We start from the raw sequence: 25,710 nt of genomic DNA, 5'->3' as shown, positions 1-25,710 counted from the left end.
AGTTTAGAAGGAAAAAAAAATTACCAATGGTGAACTAAGGTGTTTTTTTGTTTTGTTTTTTAAGACATTTTTATTATAGCATTTTACATACTGAAAATTCTTAGGTACTATATCTGTATTCTATTTTCTTACTGTGATTAAGCAGAGGGAATCTTGTGGTTAAGAATAATATAGTGACTCCCCTTCTCCAACCCACTGGATTTTGCAAAACACCAAGGCTGCAGTTGATTACCCATATATACTGAATCAGCTGTTGACTATATCTGTTTTGATATAGTTTATTACTGCTGTCATGATTATCACTTCAACCTAAGAACGTTTTTAAAAATTCTTAAACTCTATATTCCATATTATTTATTCATATTAAAAGTTTTCTCTATGACAAGTATTTATGGGGATTCATTGTACCATTCTCTGAACTATTGTGTTTAAAATTTTTCATAATAGAAATCTTTAAAGCTGCTTTCAATTTGCAAATAAATTTTGTTATTCTTTGCAGTGCCTTCTAAAGAGAAACTCTTGCTAAGAACTATGATTTTAACTTTCAGATATAAAGTGATAGCTCTGCATTCTATTCTTTCCACTCAAGATCAAGCTGCAGCATTCACATTTCCTCCTCCAGGAGTCAGGAAGGTAAGATGCAGTACAGCACATTTGTATGTGATCCCCCTGAGACTATGCCATGGAAGAGTTATGACTTTTATCATCGTTCACAGTTGTCACTATTAAGTTCCTTATAGTGCATGGCAGACTCCAGCTTTACATGATCTGCAGCTTAGCATAACATGAACCCAAAATTACAGTTCAAGTATTTTAGTATTTATATTATTTGCTATTAAAGGGACAAGACTTTTTAGGAGAGCAGTAGTTGAAAAATTAGGCATGAATGTTGCTTGTGAAAAGAAAACTCCTACTTTTCCCCAGGAATGCATTGTGGATGTCAGAGATAACTGACTGGGAGGATTCTTTGTTCTCTAGGCTCTTCATCCTGATTGTTTTTGCAATACATGAACTGTTGGGTTAGGAAAAAATATCAATATTTTCATTGTCTCCTCTGCTGAGGGCTCTGAACAGAGAGATCCTTAGCAAAGAGTTTTTTAGATTGAACCCTTTTTCAGAAGAAAAAAAAAAAAATGTAGGAACTGCAGAGAACACAGCTCCAAGAAAATGGCCTGGGCTATAATGGAGGAGGCCTGGGTTTTCATCCCTTACCTGCTGCCATCTGTGTGGCCTTTGGCAGCCCACTCAGCCTTTTTACAATTCACAAGTGGTTGGATTACACTGATGGCTGTCTGACTGCTCTGAGGAACTCCAAGGGTCCTGAGGCTGTGTTCTAATCTGTAGCATTTGGACTTCCTTGTGAGATATTGTTTGAAAAGAGCTCCATCTCTTAACAAAAATAAAGAAATCAGAAAGCAACTGAAGTAGAATGACCTCACAGGTCCCATTCAGCCCTTAATAATCTGGGTTCCATTTCCTAGTGTAAACAAATAAGAAAAAGCAAGCCTTCAATATTGAAATGTACAACTGAGATAACCAAAACCAAAACAAACAAACCCATTGCCATCCAGTCAATTCTGACTCATAGCAACCCTACAGGACAGAGTAGAAATGCCCCATAGAATTTCCAAGGAGTGGCTGGTGGATTCCAATTGCTTACCTTTTGGTTAGCAGCCATAGCTGTACGCCATTGCACCACCAGGGCCTACAGTTGAGAGAGAGCAGTACCTATTGAATTTGACCTAGAATTTCCTAAATGACTTATCTCCCAGAATACGACACACACACACATACTCACAAAAACATGCAGAAGATTGCACTATTCAGCCATCACCATTAAGAATTTTAGAGCTGGAAAGGGACCTAAGAAATCTCTATTTTTACCTCTTCATTTGTAATTGAAGTAGCTGAGGCCCAGAGAGATAAAGTGGCTTGTCCAAGGTCACAAAGCTTAGCAGAGCCAGAACGGCAACCCAGTTCTCACTTTTTGATTGCAGTTTTTTCCTAAAAGTTGTGAAGAGTTGTGCTGAGATGTCTGCATTCTTTGACTTACGTTATTTTTAAGATGATGAGTAGAATTACAGGAATGCTATTTTCGTTGGGATAAAAATCTGTAATTTTGGTTTAATTGGCAAGCTGAGCTGACTGAACTAATTAGAGCAAATTAAAATAAACCAGTAATAATAGTGAATTTTTGTAAATAAAATTGAAATACACTTTTTAAAATTCATCTACTCAATCTATCTAATGAAGTTTAAATTATATTGCTGAAAGTTGTTATCTGAATTTTTTGGATTTTATTTTCAGATTGTTTTAGCAACAAATATTGCAGAGACGGGTATCACCATTCCAGATGTTGTATTCGTAATTGATACTGGAAGAACAAAAGAAAATAAGTAAGTTTCAGTTTTCTAAATCAAAGCATTTTTAACTTGGAAAGGGTTTGGAAACTACAATTCCTAGAAGAAATCAGGCTTACATAGGGAAAATCGCAAATATCATAATCCTGCCCAAAAGAAAAACCGTCAGAGAAACTATAAGAAACTTTAAAATGTGAGAGTTAAATGTCAGAATTTTGTCATGGGTATTCCCAAAAGTAATGCCCATGTACTCCTATTTTTAGAGAATAGCTGAGAAAAAATTCAATAAAAGAACATAAATTGTTTAATAAAGGATTATTTGGGGGATTACAGAAAAAGAACATGAGTTTTAAAGTCAGATTTGAATTTAAATCTGCTCCGTATTCTTGAGCAAGTAATATAACCTCTCTAATCATCAGCTTCCTTGTATATAAATTGGGAAAATGAAAATTTCCTGATTGGAATTCCTTGCACAGTAATTGACACATAGTAGGTAACCTTACTTAATCTTCAACAAAAAGATTACTACTTTATAAGTGTTTTAATATTTATATCATAAATGCAATAGTGTATTGTAATCTCTATACAGTACCTCTAATATTAGGAAATTTTAGCAATATTTGGAAAAGAGTATGGCCATCCAGTGGAAAATGAACCCTCAATTGTTTGAGTTAGACCTCTTGAAGAATGACCGGAATTAGGGGAATGGTATTTTTTTTTTTTTTTTAATAATTTTTATTAAGCTTCAAGTGAACATTTACCATTCCAATCAGTCTGTCACATGTAAGTTTACATACATCTTACTCCCTTCTCCCACTTGCTCTCCCCCTATTGAGTCAGCCCTTTCAGTCTCTCGTTTCGTGCCCATTTTGCCGTCTTCCCTCTTTATCTTCCCATCCCCCCTCCAGGCAAGAGTTGCCAACACACTCTCCAGTGTCCACCTGATTTAATTAGCTCACTCTTCATCAACATCTCTCTCCCCCCCACTGACCAGTCCTTTTCATGCCTGATGAGTTGTCTTCGGGGATGGTTCCTGTCCTGTGCCATCAGAAGGTCTGGGGAGCATTGTCTCTGGGATTCCTCTAGTCGCAGTCATACCATTAAGTATGGTCTTTTTATGAGAATTTGGGGTCTGTATCCCATTGGTCTCCTGCTCCCTCGGGAGTTGCCTGTTGTGCTCCCTGACAGGGCAGACATCGATTGTGGCCGGGCACCAACTAGTTCTTCTGGTCTCAGGATAATGTAGGTCTCTGGTTCATGTGGCCCTTTCTGTCTCTTGGGTTCTTAGTTGTCGTGTGACCTTGGTGTTCTTCCTTTGCCTTTGCTCCAGGTGGGTTGAGACCAATTGATGTATCTTAGATGGCCGCTTGTTGGCATTTAGGACCCCAGACGCCACATTTCAAAGTGGGATGCAGAATGTTTTCATGATAGAATTGTTTTGCCCATTGACTTAGAAGTCCCCTCAAACCATGTTAGGGGAATGGTATTTTTGTTGGAATAAAAATCTTTAACTCTTTAGGGTTTAAATCTCATGAAAGATACATTGACTTGTTGTATTCACAGCAGCATTTCTCAAACTATTTCAAAGAACTCTTGTTGCATAGTAGGTATTCCACCAAAATCAAAAAGGTTGCATGGTCAGAGTAGTTTGGAAAATGGTAAGTTAAATGGATTTCTTTCTTGTAGAACTTTTCAGAGCTTTTAATTTGGTAGTACAAGATATAGTATGCAATGTTTGTATTTGAGTATGGAACATGGTTTGGGAAATGTTGGTCCACAATAATAATGTACTTTAGCCTATGTTCAGTATTTTTTGTGCCTCTTTTTTAAATTTCATTGTGGTAAAATATAACAAAATGTTTGCATTTTAACCAATTTTAAGTGTATAATTCAGTCGTGTTAGTGACTTTCACCATATTGTGCTATCATCACCACTATCCACTTACAAAAGTTTTATATCACCCCAAAGAGAAACTCAGTACCCCTTCAGTAATAACTCTCATTCCCTCTTTACCCCAGCCCCTGGTACTCACTAATAAACTTTTGTCTCTGTGCATTTGTCTACTCTACAGATTTCATATACAAGTAGTCCCCAACTTATGACAGGGCTCTGTTCCTAAAACTCTGTCGTAAGTCATTTGTGACAGTCAAATACAGGCAGTCCGCGGGTTACAAACGAGAGCCATTCCTGAATGTGTGTTTAAGAATTTGTAGGTACATCAGAACAGGTCCATATGGTTCTTACTTAGCCTTACTTTAGTGCAAGGAAGAGCCCTGGTGGTGCAGTGGTTAAAGCTCTCGGCTGATAACTGAAAGATCACTCCGAAAGAGAAAGACGTAGTAGTCTGCTTCCGTACAGATTTACAGCCTTGGAAACCCTGTGGGGCAGTTCTCCACTATCCTGCAGAGTCGCTCTTAAGTCAGAGTTCACTCAGTGGCAATGGGTTTGGTTTCGGTTTTGAGGCAAGAGAAGTCTTGAGGCCTATTCAGTGATGTAAAAGCTGCAAATGCGGCAGGTGAAGGTGATTGTGATGAAGAAGTTGTTGTGAGGAGAGGTTGGTTGGTTCAACTGATTCAGAGTGAAGGCAAATTTAAATAATATTAATGGGCAAGTATGAGTTGTCTCTAAGTCAGACTTTATAACCTGGGGACTACCTGTACCTTTTTTTTTTCTTTTTGGTTTTCATTATTATGGCCTTTTATTATCAGTATCTTTATAAATCTGATCTTTGTCTTTGTAATGCTTCCAACATTACATATAAACTTAGATATATTTTAATACATACATACATAAAAGCTACATAAATTATAAAAATGTACTCTGACAATGAAGAAGAATTAGACAATACTGGCATGTTGTCAGTTGTGGTAAATAACTCCACTTGTGGAAGATTCTGGATCATCCCCAGGACTAGGGGTGGCGTTTTTAGTCAGAAAATTAACGAGACTTGTTTATGGTCCTTTTCTTTTTTTCTTCATATATTTCATGGCAACACATCTCACTGCTTCCCAAACCTGCTTATCGACTTTAGCAAAGCGATCAGCATTTGGGTCCATGTTTTCAAACAACTGACACCCCTGATTTAGTTTACAAAACTAATCTATACAGCAGTGTTTTGAACAGTAAATCATAAAATTGCACATCTGCGAGTGAACACATGAGAATGATAACATCAGTAAATTATGTTCTGCAACATTGTATGTCATACATATTACTAACCATAAGATGTACAAAAGAACAGATGGTCTTAAGTGTGGTTGATCGTAACTTGAACACGTCATAAGTCAAGGACTACCCACAATATAATATGGGATCATACAATATTTTGTTCAGTTTAATTTTAAGAGTTAAGTATTTCCAGCTTTTTCAGGTTTCGATTTAAGTCATTTATCTACATATTCTCTCTTAAAACATTTCTTTAGGTTTCATGAAAGCAGTCAGATGAGTTCTTTGGTTGAGACATTTGTCAGTAAAGCTAGCGCTCTGCAGCGCCAGGGGAGAGCAGGACGGGTCAGAGATGGCTTCTGCTTCCGAATGTACACAAGAGAAAGGTAATTTGAAATTTAAGACACTCATAAATCAGACTGTGACATTTTTGATAATATGTAAATGAATAATTTCTTTTATAAGGATCAACACAAAGCTGGTTTCTGTGAGGCAGAGGTTATAGATGTCCCCAATATCTAACTTTTCCAAGCTGCTGTACCCACTCCATCTCTAACATCAACTACTCCTTCTCACCTCAGTACTCTTCCTCCTGTCTTTGGGTTCCCTAATTCACTGCAGCGTCTCACAGAACTCACAGAAGCATAAAAAGAAAATGGCTCACGCAGTTGTGGATGCTGGCAAGTCCCAAATTCTTGGGTCAGGCCCTCAGTCTCTGCCCAAAGGCACTCAGCTTTCTTGCTCTGTGGGCCAGGAAGCCTACTGTGCTGTCTCCTGTGAGTTTCTGCTGCAGGTCTCTCCTTTGGTGGTAGTGGGTTCTCCTCTCTGCTCTGGAATTGGCTCTCTCTGAACGCAAAACTGACCAGTCGCTTCAGTGGGGCCACAATTATCTTATTTGCACAGCCCTACCCAATCACCTGGGTGGGAGTCACAAGACCATGGCTAGAAAGGCCACACATAAAAGTAATTAATTACACTGCAACATGTGAAGTATTTAGTATTATTTTATATTATTTTTCAGATTTGAAGGCTTTATGGAGTATTCTGTCCCTGAAATCTTGCGTGTACCTTTGGAGGAATTATGTCTTCATATTATGGTAATCCTAAGGGAATTTTTTTTTTTTTTTAAAGGGAACTTAGATGAAGTTTTTGTTCTTTACCCTCTTTTTAGGAAAAAAATAAGGACCTGAAATTATCTTATGTTGCTCTCTGCTGTGTCACTCTTTAATAAATGCCCCCTTACCTTTTCATAAGTAAACCCACTGTGCTTTGATTCTGCCAGACACTCACACTTTATAGATTAAAACAGCCTTATAACCTAGATCTCAACTTGGGGCGATTTTGCCCCCAGGAAACATTTGGCATTATCTGGAGACAGTTTTGGTTCTCAGAACTGGGGGTGGTAGTGGTTGTGCTACTGGCATCCAGCATGTAGAGGCTAGGATTACTCCTAAACACCCTACAAGACTCAGAACAGCCACCCACAACAAAGAATTATCTGGCCCAAATGTCAGTGCTGACTGAGAAACCCTGGCCTAGACCAAGGGCATCCTAGACTGAAAGATCTAAAATCTCCTTCGGTTCTTAGATTTTTTGACTCTCGCAAAATCAAGAATGAAAAAAGAAATTAAAAATGGGGACTGGAAGATTTTATCCTCATACTCCCTGCCCCGCACCCCCAACATACACACCCCAATTATAAGAAAAAGAATAGGATAGCCTTGCTCACACATTTACCTTCTTTGCTCAGAATTTTAATAAACTCAAATTTAGTTCCAATTTGAACACCTGTTTGTGGCAATGTCAATTCTTATTACATGCCAATTTGTCACTCTTTTTCAACCTGCAGAAATGCAGTCTTGGTTCTCCTGAAGATTTCCTCTCCAAAGCCTTAGATCCTCCTCAGCTTCAAGTGATCAGCAATGCGATGAATTTACTCAGAAAAATTGGAGCTTGTGAACTAAATGAACCTAAGCTGACTCCATTAGGCCAACACCTTGCAGCTTTGCCTGTGAATGTCAAGATTGGGAAGATGCTTATTTTTGGTGCCATATTTGGCTGCCTTGAACCAGTGGTAAGTCAAATAAGGCTGCTGCTTTAGTTTAAATATCATTTGGACCTGGAAATTAAATTGGAAACAATGTTTAACTTTTAATTTCATATCTTTCTTTTAATCAAATGGAATGTCTGGACTGGCATTAAAATCCAGGAACCTGAATGCTTGAGAATTTTTTAATGTAGTACTTAAATTTTTATATTTACTATGCATGCAAATATATTCATCCATCTGGTTAAAGGTACTGGAGATACTATTTGAGTGAATTTTTCTTGTCTAGGGTTTGCTATCAAATATCCCACTTGAAATATATATTTAATTGAAAATGTAGTAGGTGATTCTTCAGAAGCTTTGAACACCATAGATTCCCAAAAGTAGAAGCAAAAACTTTCCTCCCTTCTTTTTTCTGGGTTATCTCTCTAAACCAGCAACTACCAGCCAGCAGTTCTCTTCTCTCACACTATATCAGAATTAACAAATTCTGTTCACGTGTCGGAATCTCTGGGTACATAGGCCTGCTATGCCATTCCAGCTTTCCAACTTTATGAAGCTGTGACCCTTTCTGGAATTGCAAATCAGGACTGTCAAAACAGAATGGAAAGAGTGTAACTTGCAATAGTCTCTTTTTTTCTAGTATTAGAAATACGTACTCAGCAGAATTGTGCCAGGTCCAAAAAATAAACCCTTGTGTAGGAGTAAATATTTTCTAAGAAATTTCCACCATGATAGTTGATCTGAAAAGCTGCAGCAACAACAAATGGGTTGTGATAGATACTAAGTTATTTTTGAGAGCATTGCAGGCAATGGAAGTTCTAGGTGTCAAAATAACTGAGCTATTATTCTGGGGTTGCCTCTAACTCTATGACAGACTTCAAATCACTTACACATTCGGCAAAAAAATTTTTTTTTAATCTCTGATTCTGGTGATACTTTTTCTCATTACCTCAGAGAGATGGTATAAAAGTAAAGTCAGATAATATATTCAAAAAATCTCACAAAGCATAATTAAAAATAACCTACTTAAAATGAAGTTGGCTATTGTAGAACATGATAAATGTATTTTAAAAAGAAACATGCAACTGGTAGTGTGATTGTTTTATTATTTGCTTTCTTTTACAAATTAGCTTTGAAAATACACCTCTTTAATGATAAAGTGTTTGCTTATTTGTGGGTAGGCAACGCTAGCTGCAGTCATGACAGAGAAGTCTCCTTTTACCACACCAATTGGTCGAAAAGATGAAGCAGATCTTGCCAAATCAGCTTTGGCTATGGCAGACTCAGACCACCTGACGATCTACAATGCCTACCTGGGGTAAGAGACAATCTGGGTGTTGTCAATAAGCCAATGACCTGAGATTATTTACTTTTTAAAAAGATTATCTTTGACTTTCATTAAATGCATACATCTAAGATTTATTTTTAGTTAATCCCTTGGTCAAGGTTTAATTAATTATTTTAGAGGTTCGTGTTTTTATAGTCCTTCCTAAAATTTAAAAACAGTGTACTTTGTATTGAGCATATGTTACCTCATATTAGAAGTAATTGAATAATTTACTGTTATAAACAAAAATATCTGCGTTGCAGTTGAAATTTTTATATATGATTGATAGCCGTCTCTACAAGCAAGATCGCTCTTCTTTTTAAATGACTGTAATTTAATTAAACTTCTGAAAAAGAGATTTGGGGAAGAAAACATGTTGAGCTTTGGTCATTTTATTTATCTAGATGGAAGAAAGCCCGACAAGAAGGAGGCTATCGTTCTGAAATGGCATATTGCCGGAGGAACTTTCTTAATAGAACATCACTGTTAACCCTAGAGGTAAGTTTTAATACAGTTCTCTAATTCAGGGATATATGGTTGATTATTAGATTTATTTTGGAAAAAGGACTTCCTAGAATAGTGCCTGACACACAGTAAGGGTTTGATAAACATTTATTCAGTAAATGAATTTGTAATTTTTTGTTTTGCTGTTTGTCCTACCAGGTGACCTATATGTATTACACAGTGATTAAAAAATAATATTCAACAATAATAATGTGTTCAGGAAATGGTAAAAAGGAGACAACATGATTTAATAGAAATATCACTAGCTTGGGAATTACAATAGTTCTCTATTCAACAACTCAGCCTGGGTAGATTAGTTAACCTCTTTAGACCTCAGTCCCTCATTATTAAAAGAAATAGCTGAATAATTTTTCCTCAGCTTTGAAACTGTTACTGTTATTTTTTTAATTATGGTAAATCTCAAACACATAAAAGTAGAGTATAGCATAGTGAACCCCTATGTACCCATTACCTACTTTCATAATTGGCATTAGCCAATCTTATTTTTATTGCCCTGATTCCACTCTCTGCCCTCTACATTATTTTGAAGCAAATAATCATTATGTGCTTCAGGTATCAGATCATTATGTATCTCTAAAATATAGGACTTTTTTTTCTTTTAAACATTACCTTACCTGTTGTCATTGAGCTGGTCCTGACTCATAGCAACCCTATAGGACAGAGTAGAACTGCCCCACAGGGTTTCCAAGGCTGTAAGCTTTAATCTTTATGGAAGCAAACCCCCACATCTTAATCCCAAGGAGCCGCTAGTAGGTTTTAACTGCCAACCTTCTGGTTAGCAGCCAAGCACTTTAACCACTGTGCCACCTTATCACACCTAAAAAGAGGTAACAATTTCATAATGTCATCAAATATACAGTCAGTGTTCAAATGTTCCTGATTGTCTCATAAATGTGTCCTTACAGCTAGTCTGTTCAAACCAGGATCCCAGACAAGGTCTGGACATTGAATTTGATTGATGTGCTTCTTAAGTGTCTTTTATAGTTACCCCTCTCATTTTTTTCCCACTTGCTATTTACTTTTTGAAGAAACCAAGGAAATTGTCCTGTAGTTGCTGTATTCTAGGTATAGCTGAGGAGTCCCTGGGTGGCACAAATGCTTAAGCACTGGACTACTAACCAAAAAGTTGGCTGTTCAAACCCAGCCAGAGGTTCCTCGGAAGGAAGCCCCGGTGATCTGATTCTGAAAGACCACAGTCTTGAAGACCCTGTGGAGTGCAGTTCTACTCTGCACACATGGGTCACCGTGAATTGGAATCAGCTTGAAGGCAACTAACGACGACAACGGATATGGCTGATTGTTTTTCAAGTTGTCTCCCTCTTTGTAATATTAAGATTCATCAATGGGATCAGATATTGTCAACCAGAGTCATCCATTATAAAATTCCCCATCAGAATTTTAGCAGCCATTGATAACACCCATATCCATTGTTTCATTAGGGGTTGGAAAATGGTGATATTCTGTTTATTAGTTAGTATTCTTTTGTAAAGAAGAATATCAACATTTGATTGCCCTGAGTTTATTCAAGAAAACTAGGATAAATGCTTGATTCTTTCCTTTTACTTAGCAGTTTTCAGAATGAGTTGGTTCCCTAGATATATCCACAGGTTATCAGTGAATGTTTATTAAAATCATTATGAACTCATTAGCTTAAAAATATTTGATGTGTTCTAATCTACTGTGGATATTAATTTTTTGATACTCAAATTGTCCCGTCTCTGGCCAGTGGAAGTTCTATCACGTTGACTCCTGAATCCTTTTCATGTAACCCCTGCAGTCTTTGATAGATAGCTTCTGGCCTTTGGTATGACAAGGTGTTCAGGCCTACCTTCTGTATCTTATGCCCCAGACTTGGGATAAACCATCGTTCCAAAGGGACCCGGCATTTTTCATATTTTCCTACCTACTAGCCAGCTACTTAGTTGTGCTGTGTGATGACCTAGTTAAAAAAAAAAAAAAAAAAGGCACCCAGGACATCCTACTTTGTGCCTGACTGGCCAAATTTATAAATCTGTGGTTAGGAAGGGAAATCTGATGGCTTTCCCCATTACCCAGGTTTTGACTACAGTTTAGGACCAGAATCATTTCTAGGAAGAGAGAGAGTAGAAGTGTAGTTAAAATGTAAAGACAAGTGCTTGTGCAACGCAGGACTCTTCCACATCCATTATCCTTTTGTTCCTGGTGCACAGCATGTTTTTCAGTATTTATTTAAAGGGGAATGGTATTTAGTACATACAGACATGCTAGTCACAAAGTAAACATTGTATCTTCCACATGATTTCTATAGTCTATACTCATATTTGAAAAGGTTAAAAAAAGATTTTTTTCTCCGTATAATTTGACCTATTACTTTTTTGTAACTTAAAAATAACCACTGGGATGACAGCAGGGACGTCTCTAAGTGGAATGAACTTTGTCCCCTTCTCAAAATAGATAGAGGACTAAATTAAACAAATAGCCACCACTGGGTCAATTGAAAGGAGCCCTGGTGGCACTGCGGTTAAAGTGCTCAGCTGCTAACCAAAAGGTTGGCGGTTTGAACCCACCACCCGCTTTGCAGGAGAAAGATGTGGCAGTCTGCTTCTGTAAAGATTACAGCTTTGGAAACCCTATGTGGCAGTTCTACTCTGTACTGTAGGGTCACTCTGAGCTGAAATCGACTTGACAGCATTGGGTTTTTTGTTTTGTTTTTAATTTTTATTGTGCTTTAAGTGAAAGTTTACAAATCAAGTCAGTCTCTCATACAAAACCTTATATACACCTTGCTATATACTCGTAGGTGCTCTCCCCCCTAATGAGACAGCACACTCCTTCTCTCCACCCTGTATTTCTGGGTCCATTCAGCCAGCTTCTGTCCCACTTGGCCTTCACATCTTCCCTGCAGACCAGAGCTGCACACATAGTCTCATGTGTCTACTTGATCTAAGAATCTCACTCCTCACCAATATCATTTTCTGTCTTATAGTCCAGTCCAATCTGCATCTTCTGAAGAGTTGGCATTGGGAATGGTTCCTGTTTTGGGCTAACAGAAGGTCTGGGGACCATGACCTCTGGGGACATTCTAGTCTCAGACCATTAAGTCTGGTCTTTTTATGAGAATTTGAGGTCTGCATCCCACTGCTCTCCTGCTCCCTCAGGGGTTCTCTGTTGTGTTCCCTGTCATGGCAGTCATCAGTTGTAGCTAGGCACGATCTAGTTCTTCTGGTCTCAGGCTGAGGTAGTCTCTGATTTATGTGGCCCATTCTGACTTTTGGGCTCATACCTACCTTTATGTCTTTGGTGTTCTTCATTCTCCTTTGCTCCATGTGGGTTGAGGCCAATTGATGCATCTTAGATGGCCACTTGCTAGCGTTTAAGACCCCAGGCGCCACTCTCCAAAATGGGATGCTGAATGTCTTCTTAATAGATTTTATTATGCCAATTGACCTAGATGTCCCCTGAAAGCATGGTCCCCAAACCCCCGCCCCTACTATGCTGGCCTTTGAAGCGTTGGGTTTATTCAGGAAACTGCTTTTGGTTTAGCCCGAAAGCATTGGGTTTGAGGGTCAGTTTCTGGGATTCAAGATGTGGAAAGCTAATTCAACACTTCCTTAACACTTCTAATTCTTCCCAACCTCCAAATTGCCTCCCACCCCTTTCCTTTTGTGAGCCTTTTTATCACCTCCCCTGGACTGCAAGGTTTTAGATCTCCTCACCTACCCCTGGTGTTACAGTAGCTGCCTGTTTGGTTTTTCCTCCCCTGAAATCAAAGTCCCTTAAGCCCCAAACCTAAAACCTACAGGATATCCTAAATGTAAATACCACCTTTTAATCACTTGTATCCTGTTTACTTTGAAAAATGCACATCCTTCCTGTAGTATTTTAGCTGATTGGCACTACTAAAGATTAGAAAGAGATTTTGGGCTACAATTTTAGATTTAAATGAAGCTGCCACTAATAAACTTTATCTCACCTTAGTAGAAAATTAAGGTGAGACTCCCAGAAATAAGAAGGTAGTTTTGACTACCTTCTTCCTCAATGCTGTTCTCTCTGTGACCATCCTAATTTGAGCAAAAATGTCAAGAAAGGAGAGCTACTATTGAAGTAGATAGAGTGAGTGAAAACATGTTCGGGCACATTTTTATTGCTGTCATATCTTAGACATTCTTAGGTTTTATAACATCCAAAGTCTTGGGGCAGGAGCAGGGGCAGCCTGACTGTTTAGTCCTCAACTTTCCAGTGTCTTTTTGTTTTCCTCCCTAATCTAATTTGAGCTATAATTAATTAAATAATAATTTGGCACACTGTCTATTTTTATAGGGAACAGTAGTACAAATTACAAGCTTATCTGGCATTTTCTCTATTTTATTTAACTCTGATCTTGTCTCTTGATACACCAATCTAGGATGTAAAACAGGAGTTAATAAAGTTGGTCAGGGCAGCAGGATTTTCATCATCCACAACTTCTAACAGCTGGGAAGGAAACAGAGCTTCACAGACTCTCTCCTTTCAAGAAGTCGCCCTTCTTAAAGCTGTTCTGGCCGCTGGACTGTACGATAATGTGGGGAAGATACTCTACACAAAATCGGTAGATGTTACAGAAAAATTGGCTTGCATGGTGGAGACAGCTCAGGGCAAAGCACAAGTGCACCCTTCCTCTGTGAATCGAGAGTTGCAAACTTACGGCTGGCTCTTACACCAGGAGAAGGTGAAGTGCTCGCTTTTCTTTTTCGTCAGCTCATTCCTAAGTTCCAATAAGCAGAGCGTATTTTAGAAGTTATTCACAACTCAAGTCAGCATGCCCTAACATGTATTTTATTTGTTTCTCAAATTGAGCTATTCGTTTGTGCTCATCTTTTAAATCAAGATGTACATGGTTTCTCAAACAACCAAAAAATTGCTTATTTCTCTTTCACTTAATGAAAGAAAAAAATGTAAGGTTGTAACAAATAGATGTTATTTAAAAATATATAATTCCTAAGTGTTTCACTAGAAGGTGCTATTACATGTGCCATTCCCAAATAAGGGGAAGACTGGGTGGTCTAGTTGGACTATGTGTGACTTGGCAACAACTTGAGTCACAAGATCACCTCAGATAATAGCAAATGAAGCAGTGAACCTTTTGAATCATAGCTGCATTGCCACGCCATTTTCTTACTTTTTAATTTATGGTAAAGGGTAAGGTGGCATTTTCTCTTCTGTCATTGTTATCTTGTAGTCACTGGGTTTTTTTAAGGCAGTGTGAGAAGAAAGAAGGCAGTGGTGTGCCAATGGGAGAATTCTTGCCTTCCATGCACAGACCCTATTCAGTTCCCAGCCAGTGCACCCTAAGTGCAGCCACCACTCATCTGTCAGTGGAGGCTAGCGTTTTGCTATGACACTGAGCAGGTTTTAATGGAGCTTCAAGACTAAAACAGACTGGGAAGAAAGGCCTAGCCGTTAGCCAGTGACAATGTTACGGATCACAACAGTCCAGTCCTATTGTGAATGGGGTCGCCATGAGTTGGGGCGACTTGACGGAAGCTGACAGTAACATCACAAGAATGGAGCATGTCAAATTGAAACATATTTCTTCTCCCTTTATTAAAATAGTGTTTCCGTTATGTTTATTACCTTTAAAGCAACAAGGATCCATAATTTCAAGCACTGGCTTGAATAGCTCCCAGCATATCACTGAATTTAAATGTAAAATACGAGAAATTACTGAATGATTATATTTGTGGCCGTAGTTGAACACTGGTCTAAAAGCAAACGTGGGGAAGATAATCCACACAGATCAGTAGATGTTACAGACAAATTGGCTTGCATAGTGGAGACACTTTGAATATTAATGTTTGAAATGACTTTTAATAGAATAAATGCACAGATGGTAGTGGTGATAATAAAATTGGCCAACTGTGCATATAAGAGAATATAAACACGTAGCTTTACAGAAACTTATGCCTTAAAATATATAGTCACAAATTATTTTAAAATTCTTACGTGAAATAGATAAATGTATTTTTTTTAATAATTTTAGGCTGTGAAATTGGTTTTTTCACCCCTTTTTTCCTATGCAGGTAAGGTATGCCAGAGTGTATTTGCGGGAAACTACCCTAATCACCCCTTTTCCAGTTTTACTTTTTGGTGGTGACATAGAAGTTCAGCACCGGGAGCGTCTTCTTTCTGTTGATGGCTGGATCTATTTTCAGGTACACAGTACAACTGATTTTCATTACATAAAAATGTTCTACTTCCAATACAATTGAAGTAAATTTTTTAAAATTCTAGTGGAGTTCGCATAATTTCTTCCTATAGTTTGAATTAAAGTAGAACACCTCCTTATTTTTTATTGGTTTATAGTTTAATATCTGTTAAATTTGGAAATCAAATGATAGTTATTACAAACTTTATTTATTATCAATAACAATTATAACTTGCCATTGGTTGTGTATTTTGGTTGGTTATTTCACATGAATTATCAAATTTAATATCTTAACAGCCTTGTTGGGTAATTGCTATAGTTTATAAGGCACGTAAGCTCAGTGAGAAGTTAAATAACTTCCCTTGATTATATGGATTGTTATTGGTTGACCAAGATTCAAACCTTGTACTGTCTAATCCCCAAACTCATGCACTTGCCACTTTGTTCTACCGTCTACACAGTATATAACCACCAGTTGTACTGTCTATAAGATATTACGCTGATCTAATTTACAAATAAGATTTGCAGATAGAAAGATTAATTACTGTGCCTACATACTGGGGTCATTAAGTGGCTGAGTGTGCTGCATGTATTCCTGAGTATAATGCAGCTCTTTGACCTTTGCAGGAGAGGAAGGAATAATATTGCTGTATTCCTATTTTCAAATCAGAAGAAATTGTGGTATAGTAAACAATCCAAACCCATTGCCATCAAGTCGATTCTGACTCATGGTGTTGCATAAAAAAAGAAACCAGAGTTCCTGCATGAAATAACCAGGCCTTCAACCCTGTTTGGTCTGGTTCAAACCCCTGCTGAGAATTTGCATTTCTAACAAGTTCACAGGCAATGCTAATGTTGCTGATTGGGGACCAATTTTGAGAATCACTGAAAGAGCACTGGTTCTCAAAATTTATTATACATAAAAATGACCTGGGACCAGACTTACTGGCCTGAAAGAGACTGGAGAAACCCTGAGAGTATGGCCTCTAGACACCCTTTTAGCTCAGTAATGAAGTCACTCCTGAGGTTCACCCTTCATCCAAAGATTGTTGTTAGGTGCTGTAGAGTCGATTCCGACTCATAGTGACCCTATGCACAACAGAATGAAACGCTGCCCAGTCCTGCCCCATCCTCACAATTGTTGCTATGCTTGAGTCCACTGTTGCAGCCACTATGTTAATCCATCTCGTTGAGGGTCTCCCTCTTTTTCTCTGACCCTCTACCAAGCATGATGTCCTTCTCCAGGGACTGATCCCTCCTGATAACATGTCCAAAGTATGTGAGATGTAGTCTCGCCATCCTTGCTCCTAAGGAGCATTCTGGTTGTACTTCTTCCAAGACAGATTTGTTCATTCTTTTGGCAGTATTCTTCGCCCACACCATAATTCAGAGGTGTCAGTTCCTCTTCAGTCTTCCTTATTCATTGTCCAGCTTTCACATGCACACGAGGCAATTGAAAACACCATGGCTTGAGTCAGACACACCTTAGTCCTCAGGGTGACATCTTTGCTTTTCAACATTTTAAAGAGGTCTTTTACAGCCGATATGCCCAATGCAATGTGTCTTTTGATTTCTTGACTGCTGCTTCCATGGGTGTGCTGCTTCTGTGGTTGTTGATTGTGGATCCAGGTAAAATGAAATCCTTGGCAACCTCAATCTTTTCTCATGATGTTGCTTATTGGTCCAGTTGTGAGGATTTTTGTTTATGTTGAGGTGTAGTCCATACTGAAGGCTGTGGTCTTTGATCTTCATCAGTAAGTGCTTCAAGTCCTCTTAGCTTTCAGCAAAAAAGGTTGTGTCATCTGCATAACTCAGGTTGTTAATGAGACTTCCTCCAGTCTTCTTCATATGGCCTCGCTTCTCAGATTATTTGCTCAGCATACAGATTGAATAAGTATGGTGAAAGGATATGACCCTGACTCCCACCTTTCCTGACTTTAAACCATGCAGTATCCCCTTGTTCTGTTTGAACGACTGCTTCTTGATCCATGTACAGGTTCCTCATGAGCACAGTTAAGTGTTCCTGGAATTCCCATTCTCTGCAATGTTATCTATAATTTGTTATGATCCACACAGTCGAATGGCTTAGCATACTCAATAAAACACAGGTAAACATCTTTCTGGTAATCTCTGCTTTCAGCCAGGATCCATCTGACATCAGCAATGATATCCCTGGTTCTACATCTTCTTCTTCTAAATCCGGCTTGAATTTCTGGCAGCTCCCTGTTGATACACTCCTGCAGCCACTTTTGAATGATCTTCAGCAAAATTTTGCTTGCACGTGATAGTAATGATATTGTTCGATAATCTCTGCATTCGATTGGATCACCTTTCTTAGCAATAGGCATAAATATAGATCTCTTCTAGTCGGTTGGCCAGGTAGCTGTGCTTCAGTATAAGTCTTGAAATACTCTTTTTGAGGAAGAATGCTGTGCCATTTCTCCTCAACTTGTCATTCCCAGCATAGTAGACCATATGATTGTCCAATTCCGAACAGCTAATACCAGTCCATTTTAGCTCGCTAATGCCTAGGATATTGATCTTTATGTGTTTCATTTCATTTTTGACAACTTTCCAATTTCCCAAGATTCATACTAAGTACATTCCACATTCCAATTATTAATGGATATTTGTAACAGTTTATTCTCATTTTGAGTCACCGCATTAGCAAATGAAGGTCTCAAAAGCGTTATTCCATCCACATCATTAAGGTCTACTCTACTTTGAGGAGGTAGCACTTCCCTAGTCGTATTTTGAGTGCCTTTCAACCTGAGGGGCTCATCTTCTGGCTCTGTATCAGACAGTATTCCACTGCTATTCATAAGGTTTTTCACTCACCAGTCTTTTTCGGAAGTAGACCGTCAGGTCCTTCTTACTAGTCAGTCTTAGGCTGGAAGCTCAACTGAAACCTGTCCACCACAGGTGACCTTGCTGGTATTTGAAATACAGGTGTCATAGCTTCCAACATCACAGCAACACACAAGCCACCACAGTAGGACAAACTTACAGACAAGTGGTGACTGCAAAGATTGTGGTAAGCATTACAGCCTTAGAATTCCTGTGGGGCAGTTCTGCTCTTCTACTCTGTTCTGTAGGGTTGCTGTGAGTCAGAATTGACAGCAATGGGTAAGAAGTATGCTAAAACTGGATTGTGGTAATGGTTACACAACTCTATAAATGTACTAAAAATCACTGAATTGTACACTTAATGAGTTAATATTATGGTTTTTAAATTATACCTCAATAAAACTTTAAAAAAGAAAAAATCCCTCCCAGAAAATATAGCCATGATGCCTACAGAGTTCATATAAGAGAACAGTAGTTGGTTTATTTTGGGAAGAGATACCAAATTTATGGGTACTTTATAAAGAAATTGAGGTTTGCATAGCTTAACTACTGGAAGTCATTTGCTTTTATTTTCCCCCATCATATTTTATATTAAAATCAAGATGTGCTAAGGCAGATTGTAAAGTATATATGCTTACCTTGGTTTATTTCACCACACTGACACTCTCCTGGATTAACTTTGTCTAATTTGTCATCTTCTCTCAACAGGCCCCTGTAAAGATAGCCGTTATTTTCAAGCAACTGAGAGTTCTTATTGATTCTGTTTTAAGAAAAAAGCTTGAAAATCCTAAGATGTCCCTTGAAAGTAAGTGTTTGATTATAATGTAGATAGAAGACAGTATACGTGTGTGTACATATATACATAGATACACACACAGACACACATAGATATGTAAATATGTCAGAAAACTTTGTAAGAGAACAGTCTGAAAAACAGATACTAGAAATTGTGGGGGTTTCTGTTTGTTTGTTTGTTTGTTTTTAACATTGGAGTACACTGTAGCACATTTTAAAAAAAAAAACAAAACTTGTTGCCATTGAGTCGATTCCAACTCGTAGTGACCCTATAGGACAGAATGGAACTGCCCCATAGGGTTTCCAAGGAGCAGCTGGTGGATTTGAACTGTCAGCCTTTTGGTTATCAGCTGAGCTCTTAACCACAGTGCCACCAGGGGTTTTAAATTCCATATGATTAAAAATTGTATCAATAAAATCTATTTTATGCTGAATTCCATCAAACTCATAGACAGTTATTGATTATTTACAACCTAATTATCTACTTCAGATTCTTTTAGTTTCCTCCTTCCTCTTCTAAGCTTCACTTCTAAACTTCTGGCCATTCCACTAAAAAAAGATGGTAAAACTGAACATTGTGAACTTGGCTACTTATTCACATCCTAGTAAACTGGTAATACGGTTTTTATAAAAAACGAGAATGAGAGACTTTCCATGAGATTCATCCCAGTGTGTCTTCTCTACTATTTTCACAAAGGCAGAGCTATTAGTCTGTGTAAAATACAAACATTATCCTTCAACAGAGGTCTGCAGTGGACATCTAAGTTTCCAGTTAGCCTGATGCAGTGTTTCCCAAATTTGTCAAATCATCATAGTCATCCTGATGGCAGTAAAAAATACAAGTTCCAAAAACTTACCCCAGGCACACTGAATCTCCTCTGTGGGCGAGGCCCATGACTGTATTATTGTTTTTTAATATCTTTTAAATTTATAACAGTAACGCTTTCCCCCTACCATCACTACCCTCTTCTTTTAAATGAAATTAATTATTTTTAATAAACTTGGTCGTTTTTCTGGTAGAATTTAGAATTTTTCACATTTAAGATTTGGTTGATTGCATCCTCATGCTTCGATTTAACTTGTTTATTCTCTGCATTTTCTGCAGACTGGTAGTTACATGTAGAGGCTTGATTAGAATAAGGTTTTCAGGAAAATAGTATTTCCCAGAGGGTGCTGTATTCTTACCGTTGCATCACTCTAGGAAGCACTAAGTTTGGTGTTCTTGCTTTTAATGATGTTAAGAATTACTAGTGGCTTCGGGTGTTGTGGGATTGTTTTTAACAAATGTTCCCAGTTAATTCTGATAATGAGACAAGTTGGGGAGCTACGGATCTAGCGCTGCTCCCCTGAAGCCTCATCCTGTGTTCATTTGTGTGACTGAGTGTGAGTGCATAAGCATTAATAAACTGTTGATTTTCCTATACTGCTGGAAACCTGCATCAGGTCTTGACATATTAAGAAATCAGGGCTCTTTGTTTAAGGAGCTTTGTGAATTACAACTCAGCTTACTCCAACCTCAGAAAGAATTACATTATATAAAAGGACTTAAAGTTTAAATCAAATTTAAAATTAAGCAAAATGAGTTTTAAAATGATGTCATTGTTTCCCTTTGCCATGAAAGAGAAGCAGAACTTACCCCTAGATGTAACATGCACTTTTGACTTGGGAGGGAGAAGATGAAGTACATTAGTGTCCTTTTTTCTAGACCTTACAGTAAGAAAAAATTGTGTTATAATGCCAAGCTTTTGAATAAGAAGCAACTGGAGTTGCTCTTGTGCTTTCTTTAACTTTTTACTCTTCCTCAAATTGAAAAATCATGGTTCTTTCTAGACCTGCCATTGTTCCCCTTCCAGGAAGTGATCTCTCTTTTCCTTTTTTTTAATGCCACTGTAGCCCCCAAGAACCTGAATGTCAGGACACAGGCCCAGTTATCAGAATGCTCAATAAGATGTCTAATAAATGTAGAATTTCAGTCTGACAGCCCTGATAATTATAACTACCTGAGAGCTGGTTATGAAGTTCTTAGGAGTCACAATTTTAGAAGCGGCTGTTAACAAATAAGGCAGCTGTCCATTGTTCTTTGTCAGGTCAATTGGTATTTGATTCCTTTGTGTGTCGAAAAGTCTGTCACTTATCCATTCACACCTCTCCAAAAGCACTTCCCTGTCAGAAATTTGTTTCCCTTGAACTAAACATCAACATACTCTGAAGAACACAGAAGAGTGGTTAGAGTCTTTAGTATATTTGAGTCAGGTGAAAAAGTTGGGAAATTTCTTGTCTTAAAGGAATTTTAAAGAAATTATTCCTTGTAAAGGGGTATGGTTTATGTCGTATCATCCCTTCACACCTTAGCCTATACATATTCAAAATGTTAACTTTAGTCAAAGTGGATATAACTATAACAATGATTAAAATTAAAATAGTTGTAGGGCAACAAACTACCTTATAGCATCTCTAGTTTCATAGTGAATATTGCTGGTGTTAATTTTGTATTGTAATTTATGAGGCTCTTTTAATGAAGTATACCTGTTATTTAGCCAGTGTTGAATTTATTTATGGTTTTCTTTTTCTTCCACTTAGATGACAAGATTCTGCAGATCATTACAGAATTGATAAAAACAGAGAATAATAATTGACATTGAAACTCAAGGTCAGCTGTTTTAAAATTCAACATGAAGATACAGTCATGAAATTATATGGACCATCCCATTAAGTATCTCAGTACTTACAGTGTTGGTACTAGCCACAACTTAAACGTGGCAGAAAAAAGCACATACTTTAAACATGGGTAATTTTCTAGCTCCTTTTTAATGATGATGATTCTCAATGTATTTGCCACTACATTTACAATAAATTCTTTGGTAATCATCTATGTTTTGTCTGTCATTATGCGCCTTAACAGCAAGGATTGTGTCTAAAGTATCTGCAGTTTAGTGTTGTGATTCCCTGTGTTCCTCATCCTTTATTAGTCCTTGAAGTCTTAAGAATTTAGATCTTCTTGAGCCAGAAGAGAAAATGAGCTCCAAAACCAGTTATAACTTAGATTTCCAGGAAATGAACAACTTCAGCAATTAGTTGTTTAATACTCAAAATCAGAACTTAAAAAAAAAAAAAAAAACATTGCCATTGAGTCAATTCCAACTCATAGTGACTCTGTAGGACAGAGTAGAACTGCCCCATAGGGTTTCCACGGAGTGGCTAGTGGATTCAAACTGCCAGCCTTTTGGTTAGCAGCCAAACACTTAACCACTGTGCCACGAGGGCTCCAAACTTAAATAAGTACACACTATTAATAGATGCTGTCCATCTTAGTAACATTTACTAAGCAAAAAGATGTAGTGGTACCCGCAAGCCCATTTTGTATCTACAACTGAATTGATAAGTTGGTAAGTTTGAGATTATGAAAAAACTAACAATGCACAAACAGCAGAAGAGAAACTAGATAACTGGGAGCACCTAAAAATCAAACACCCTCATCAGAAGGCTTCACCAAGAGAGTAAAAAGAGAACCTACAGACTGGGAAAAAATTTTTGGCTACAACATATCCAATAAGGGTCTAATCTCTGAAATCTACAGGATACTGCAATACCTCAACAACAAAAAGACAACCCAGTTAAAAAATGGGCAAAGGATATGAACAGACACTTCACCAAAGAAGACATTCAGGTAGCTAACAGATACATGAGGAAATGCTCACTATCATTAGCCATTAGAGAAATGCAAATCAAAACTACAGTGAGATACCATCTCACCCCAACAAGGATGGCACTAATCCAAAAAACACAAATGTTGGAGAGGTTGCGGAGAGACTGGAACACTTATGCACCGCTGGTGGGAATTTAAAATGTACAACCACTTTGGAAATTGATTCGGTGCTTTCTTAAAAAACTAGAAATTTCCATATGACCCAGGAATCCCACCCCTTGGAATATATCCTAGAGAAATGAGAGCTACACACAGATATATGCACACCCATGTTCACTGCAGCACTGTTCACAGTAGCAGAAAGATGGAAAAAACCTAGGTGCCCATCAACAGATGAATGGATAAATTATGGTACATACACACAACGGAATACTATGCAACAATAAAGGACGATGATGAATCCGCAAAACATCTCACAACATGGATGAATCTGGACGGCATTATGCTGAGTGAAATTAGTCACAAGAGGACAACTATTGTATGAGACCAGCATTATAAGAGCTCAAGAAAAGGTTTAAACACAGAAGAAAACACTCTTTGATAGTTACGAGGGTGGGGAGGGAGGGAGAGGGGAATTCACTAACTAGACAGTACACAAGAATCATCTTAGGTGAAAGGAAGGACAACACAATACAGGGGAAGTCAGCAAAACTGGACTAAAGCAAAAGCTTAGAAATTTCCTAAACATGACCAAACACTTTGAGGGACAGAGTACCTGGGGCTGGAGTCTGGCAACCATGGTTTCAGGGGACATCTAGGTCAATTGGCATAATAAAGTTTATTAAGAAAATATTCTGCATCCCACTTTGGTGAGTGGAGTTTAGGGTTTTAAAAGCTTGTAAGCAGCCGTTTAAGATGCATCAATTGGTCTCAACCCACTTGGTGCAAAGGAGAATGAAGAACACCAAAGACACAGGGAAAATATTAAACCAAGAGACATAAGGGGCACATAAACTAGAGACTCCATTAGCCTGAGACCAGAAGAACTAGATGGTGTCTGGCTACCATCAATTACCGACTGCCCTGAGAGGGAACACAACAAAGAGTCCCTGATGGAGCAGGAAAAAAGTGCAGAGCAGAACTCAAATTCACGTAAAAAAACCAGACTTAATGGTCTGACTGAGAATGGAGGAACCACCAAAGTCATGGCCCCGGATGTTTGTTAACCCAGAATTAAAATCATTCCTGAAGCCCACTCTTCAGGCAAAGATTGGACTATGAAACGTAAAATAATACTCGTGAAGAGTGTGCTTCTTAGTTCAAGCGGATACATGACACTAAATGGGCGGCTTCTGTCCAGAGGCTGGATGAGAAGGCAAGAAGGGACAGGAACTGGTTGAATGTACATGAGAAACCTGGGTAGGAAAGGGGAAGTGTGCTGTCACATTATAGGGATTGCAACTAATGTCACGTAACAATACGTGTATAAATTTTTGTATGAGAAATTGAGCTGTAAACTTTTCACCTAAAGCAAAATTAAAAAAAAAAAAGTATGTGTGTGTGTGTAACCAAAAAACAAACCTGTTGCCATCAAGTTGATTTCAACTCATGGCGACATCGCGTATTACAAAGTAGAACTGCACCATAGGCTTTTCTTAGCTGTAATCTTTATGGAAGCAGACTGCCAGGCCTTTCTTCTGTGGTGCCGCTGGGTAGATTCAAACCATCAACCTGCAAGTTAGTAGTCAGGCACAAACCATTTGCGCCACCCAGGGACCTATATTAATGTATGGTGTCTATGTGTTTAGATATATAGACACAGAACTGAAAGAGTACATGTCAAAGTGTTGGTGTTTTTCTGTTAAATTTATAATATTAAAATTCTCTTTGTTATGGCTTTTCTCTAATGTTACTCTAATAAACGGACATTACTTTTATAATCAGGACTATACGATAAATGTCATTAAGGAAAAAATAACTGGGCCACCTCAGAGTAGACACTGAATGAACACCGGTTGATTAAGTGAAATGTATTACTATGGTGAGTAGTCTCATTGCCATACTGGAGCAAGGGATGCATGCCACCGTGTACACTGCTCTTCCTGGAATATTTTAGTAGTTGTACATCATCAAAATAAGTCAAGCACCAAAATAAGGCAGAAATTCTAAATATGTTACTTTGGTGAAAATAATTTCCATAGTTCTATGTTAAACTTGTATTGTGTATATGACCAAAAATAAAACCTCTAATAGATCTTAGAGATTGATGTTACAGTATCAAATACAGGACAGCTCAGTGCATGGAATGTGATAGGTTGTCTAAAATGGTTCAAGTGTCTATTCCTTTAAGCTGATACAAAAACAGCATACATGGTAATAATACAGAAATGCAGGTTATAATTCTACGGGAAAAGAATTCTTTCTCAACTTGCCAAAGGTACTAGGAAACACTGTTGCTGAAGGACACAATTCAACATCCAGACTTGCCACCTGAGAAGAAAACGGTAGCAACTCCATCCATTCATTTCAAATCAGTGTAGTTGAATTCACTCAGAGACTGGATACTACCTCTCAACAGGGCAGCCTACTCTGCTACACGCTGAGCACTCTCGTTAACTGCAGACCCTTGGTGCCTATTCTCATAAATTCTGAGAAACGTATGACCAGGCAGCCCTCAACACCTGCTCTGTTTTGATCTGCACCCTATGATTTGACATCCAAGTAGACATATTACATGTTGTTCCCCTCAGCCTTCCCTTTGTTGCTTTTCAATAGGGCCAGCTTTGTTTTACGTTTCAGGGAGGTGTTTGTTTTGCCTTGGTCTGAAGATA

General features: G+C 38.0%; 1 protein-coding gene across 3 annotated transcripts in view; it reads left to right on the top strand.

Moving 5' to 3' along the window:
• The window catches only part of DHX29 (DExH-box helicase 29), a 56,622-nt gene extending 34,521 nt beyond the window's left edge, over window positions 1–22,101 (top strand). For all 3 annotated transcript variants that reach the window (XM_064271959.1, XM_064271960.1, XM_064271962.1), the window contains exons 17-27: window positions 549–633; window positions 2,308–2,396; window positions 5,784–5,912; window positions 6,548–6,623; window positions 7,376–7,600; window positions 8,758–8,894; window positions 9,308–9,401; window positions 13,813–14,115; window positions 15,467–15,598; window positions 19,147–19,243; window positions 21,814–22,101. In XM_064271959.1, coding sequence (XP_064128029.1) covers window positions 549–633; window positions 2,308–2,396; window positions 5,784–5,912; window positions 6,548–6,623; window positions 7,376–7,600; window positions 8,758–8,894; window positions 9,308–9,401; window positions 13,813–14,115; window positions 15,467–15,598; window positions 19,147–19,243; window positions 21,814–21,869 — 1,423 coding nt within the window. In that variant the 3' untranslated portion in view covers window positions 21,870–22,101. The remainder of the gene's footprint in view (window positions 1–548; window positions 634–2,307; window positions 2,397–5,783; window positions 5,913–6,547; window positions 6,624–7,375; window positions 7,601–8,757; window positions 8,895–9,307; window positions 9,402–13,812; window positions 14,116–15,466; window positions 15,599–19,146; window positions 19,244–21,813) is intronic.
• Window positions 22,102–25,710: the final 3,609 nt, after the last annotated feature.

The sequence above is a fragment of the Loxodonta africana genome, chromosome 2 (genome assembly GCF_030014295.1).
Source record: "Loxodonta africana isolate mLoxAfr1 chromosome 2, mLoxAfr1.hap2, whole genome shotgun sequence".
NCBI classification, from domain to species: domain Eukaryota; kingdom Metazoa; phylum Chordata; class Mammalia; order Proboscidea; family Elephantidae; genus Loxodonta; species Loxodonta africana.
Note: the sequence above shows the minus strand (reverse complement) of the source record. Positions and strands in the feature narration are given on the sequence as shown.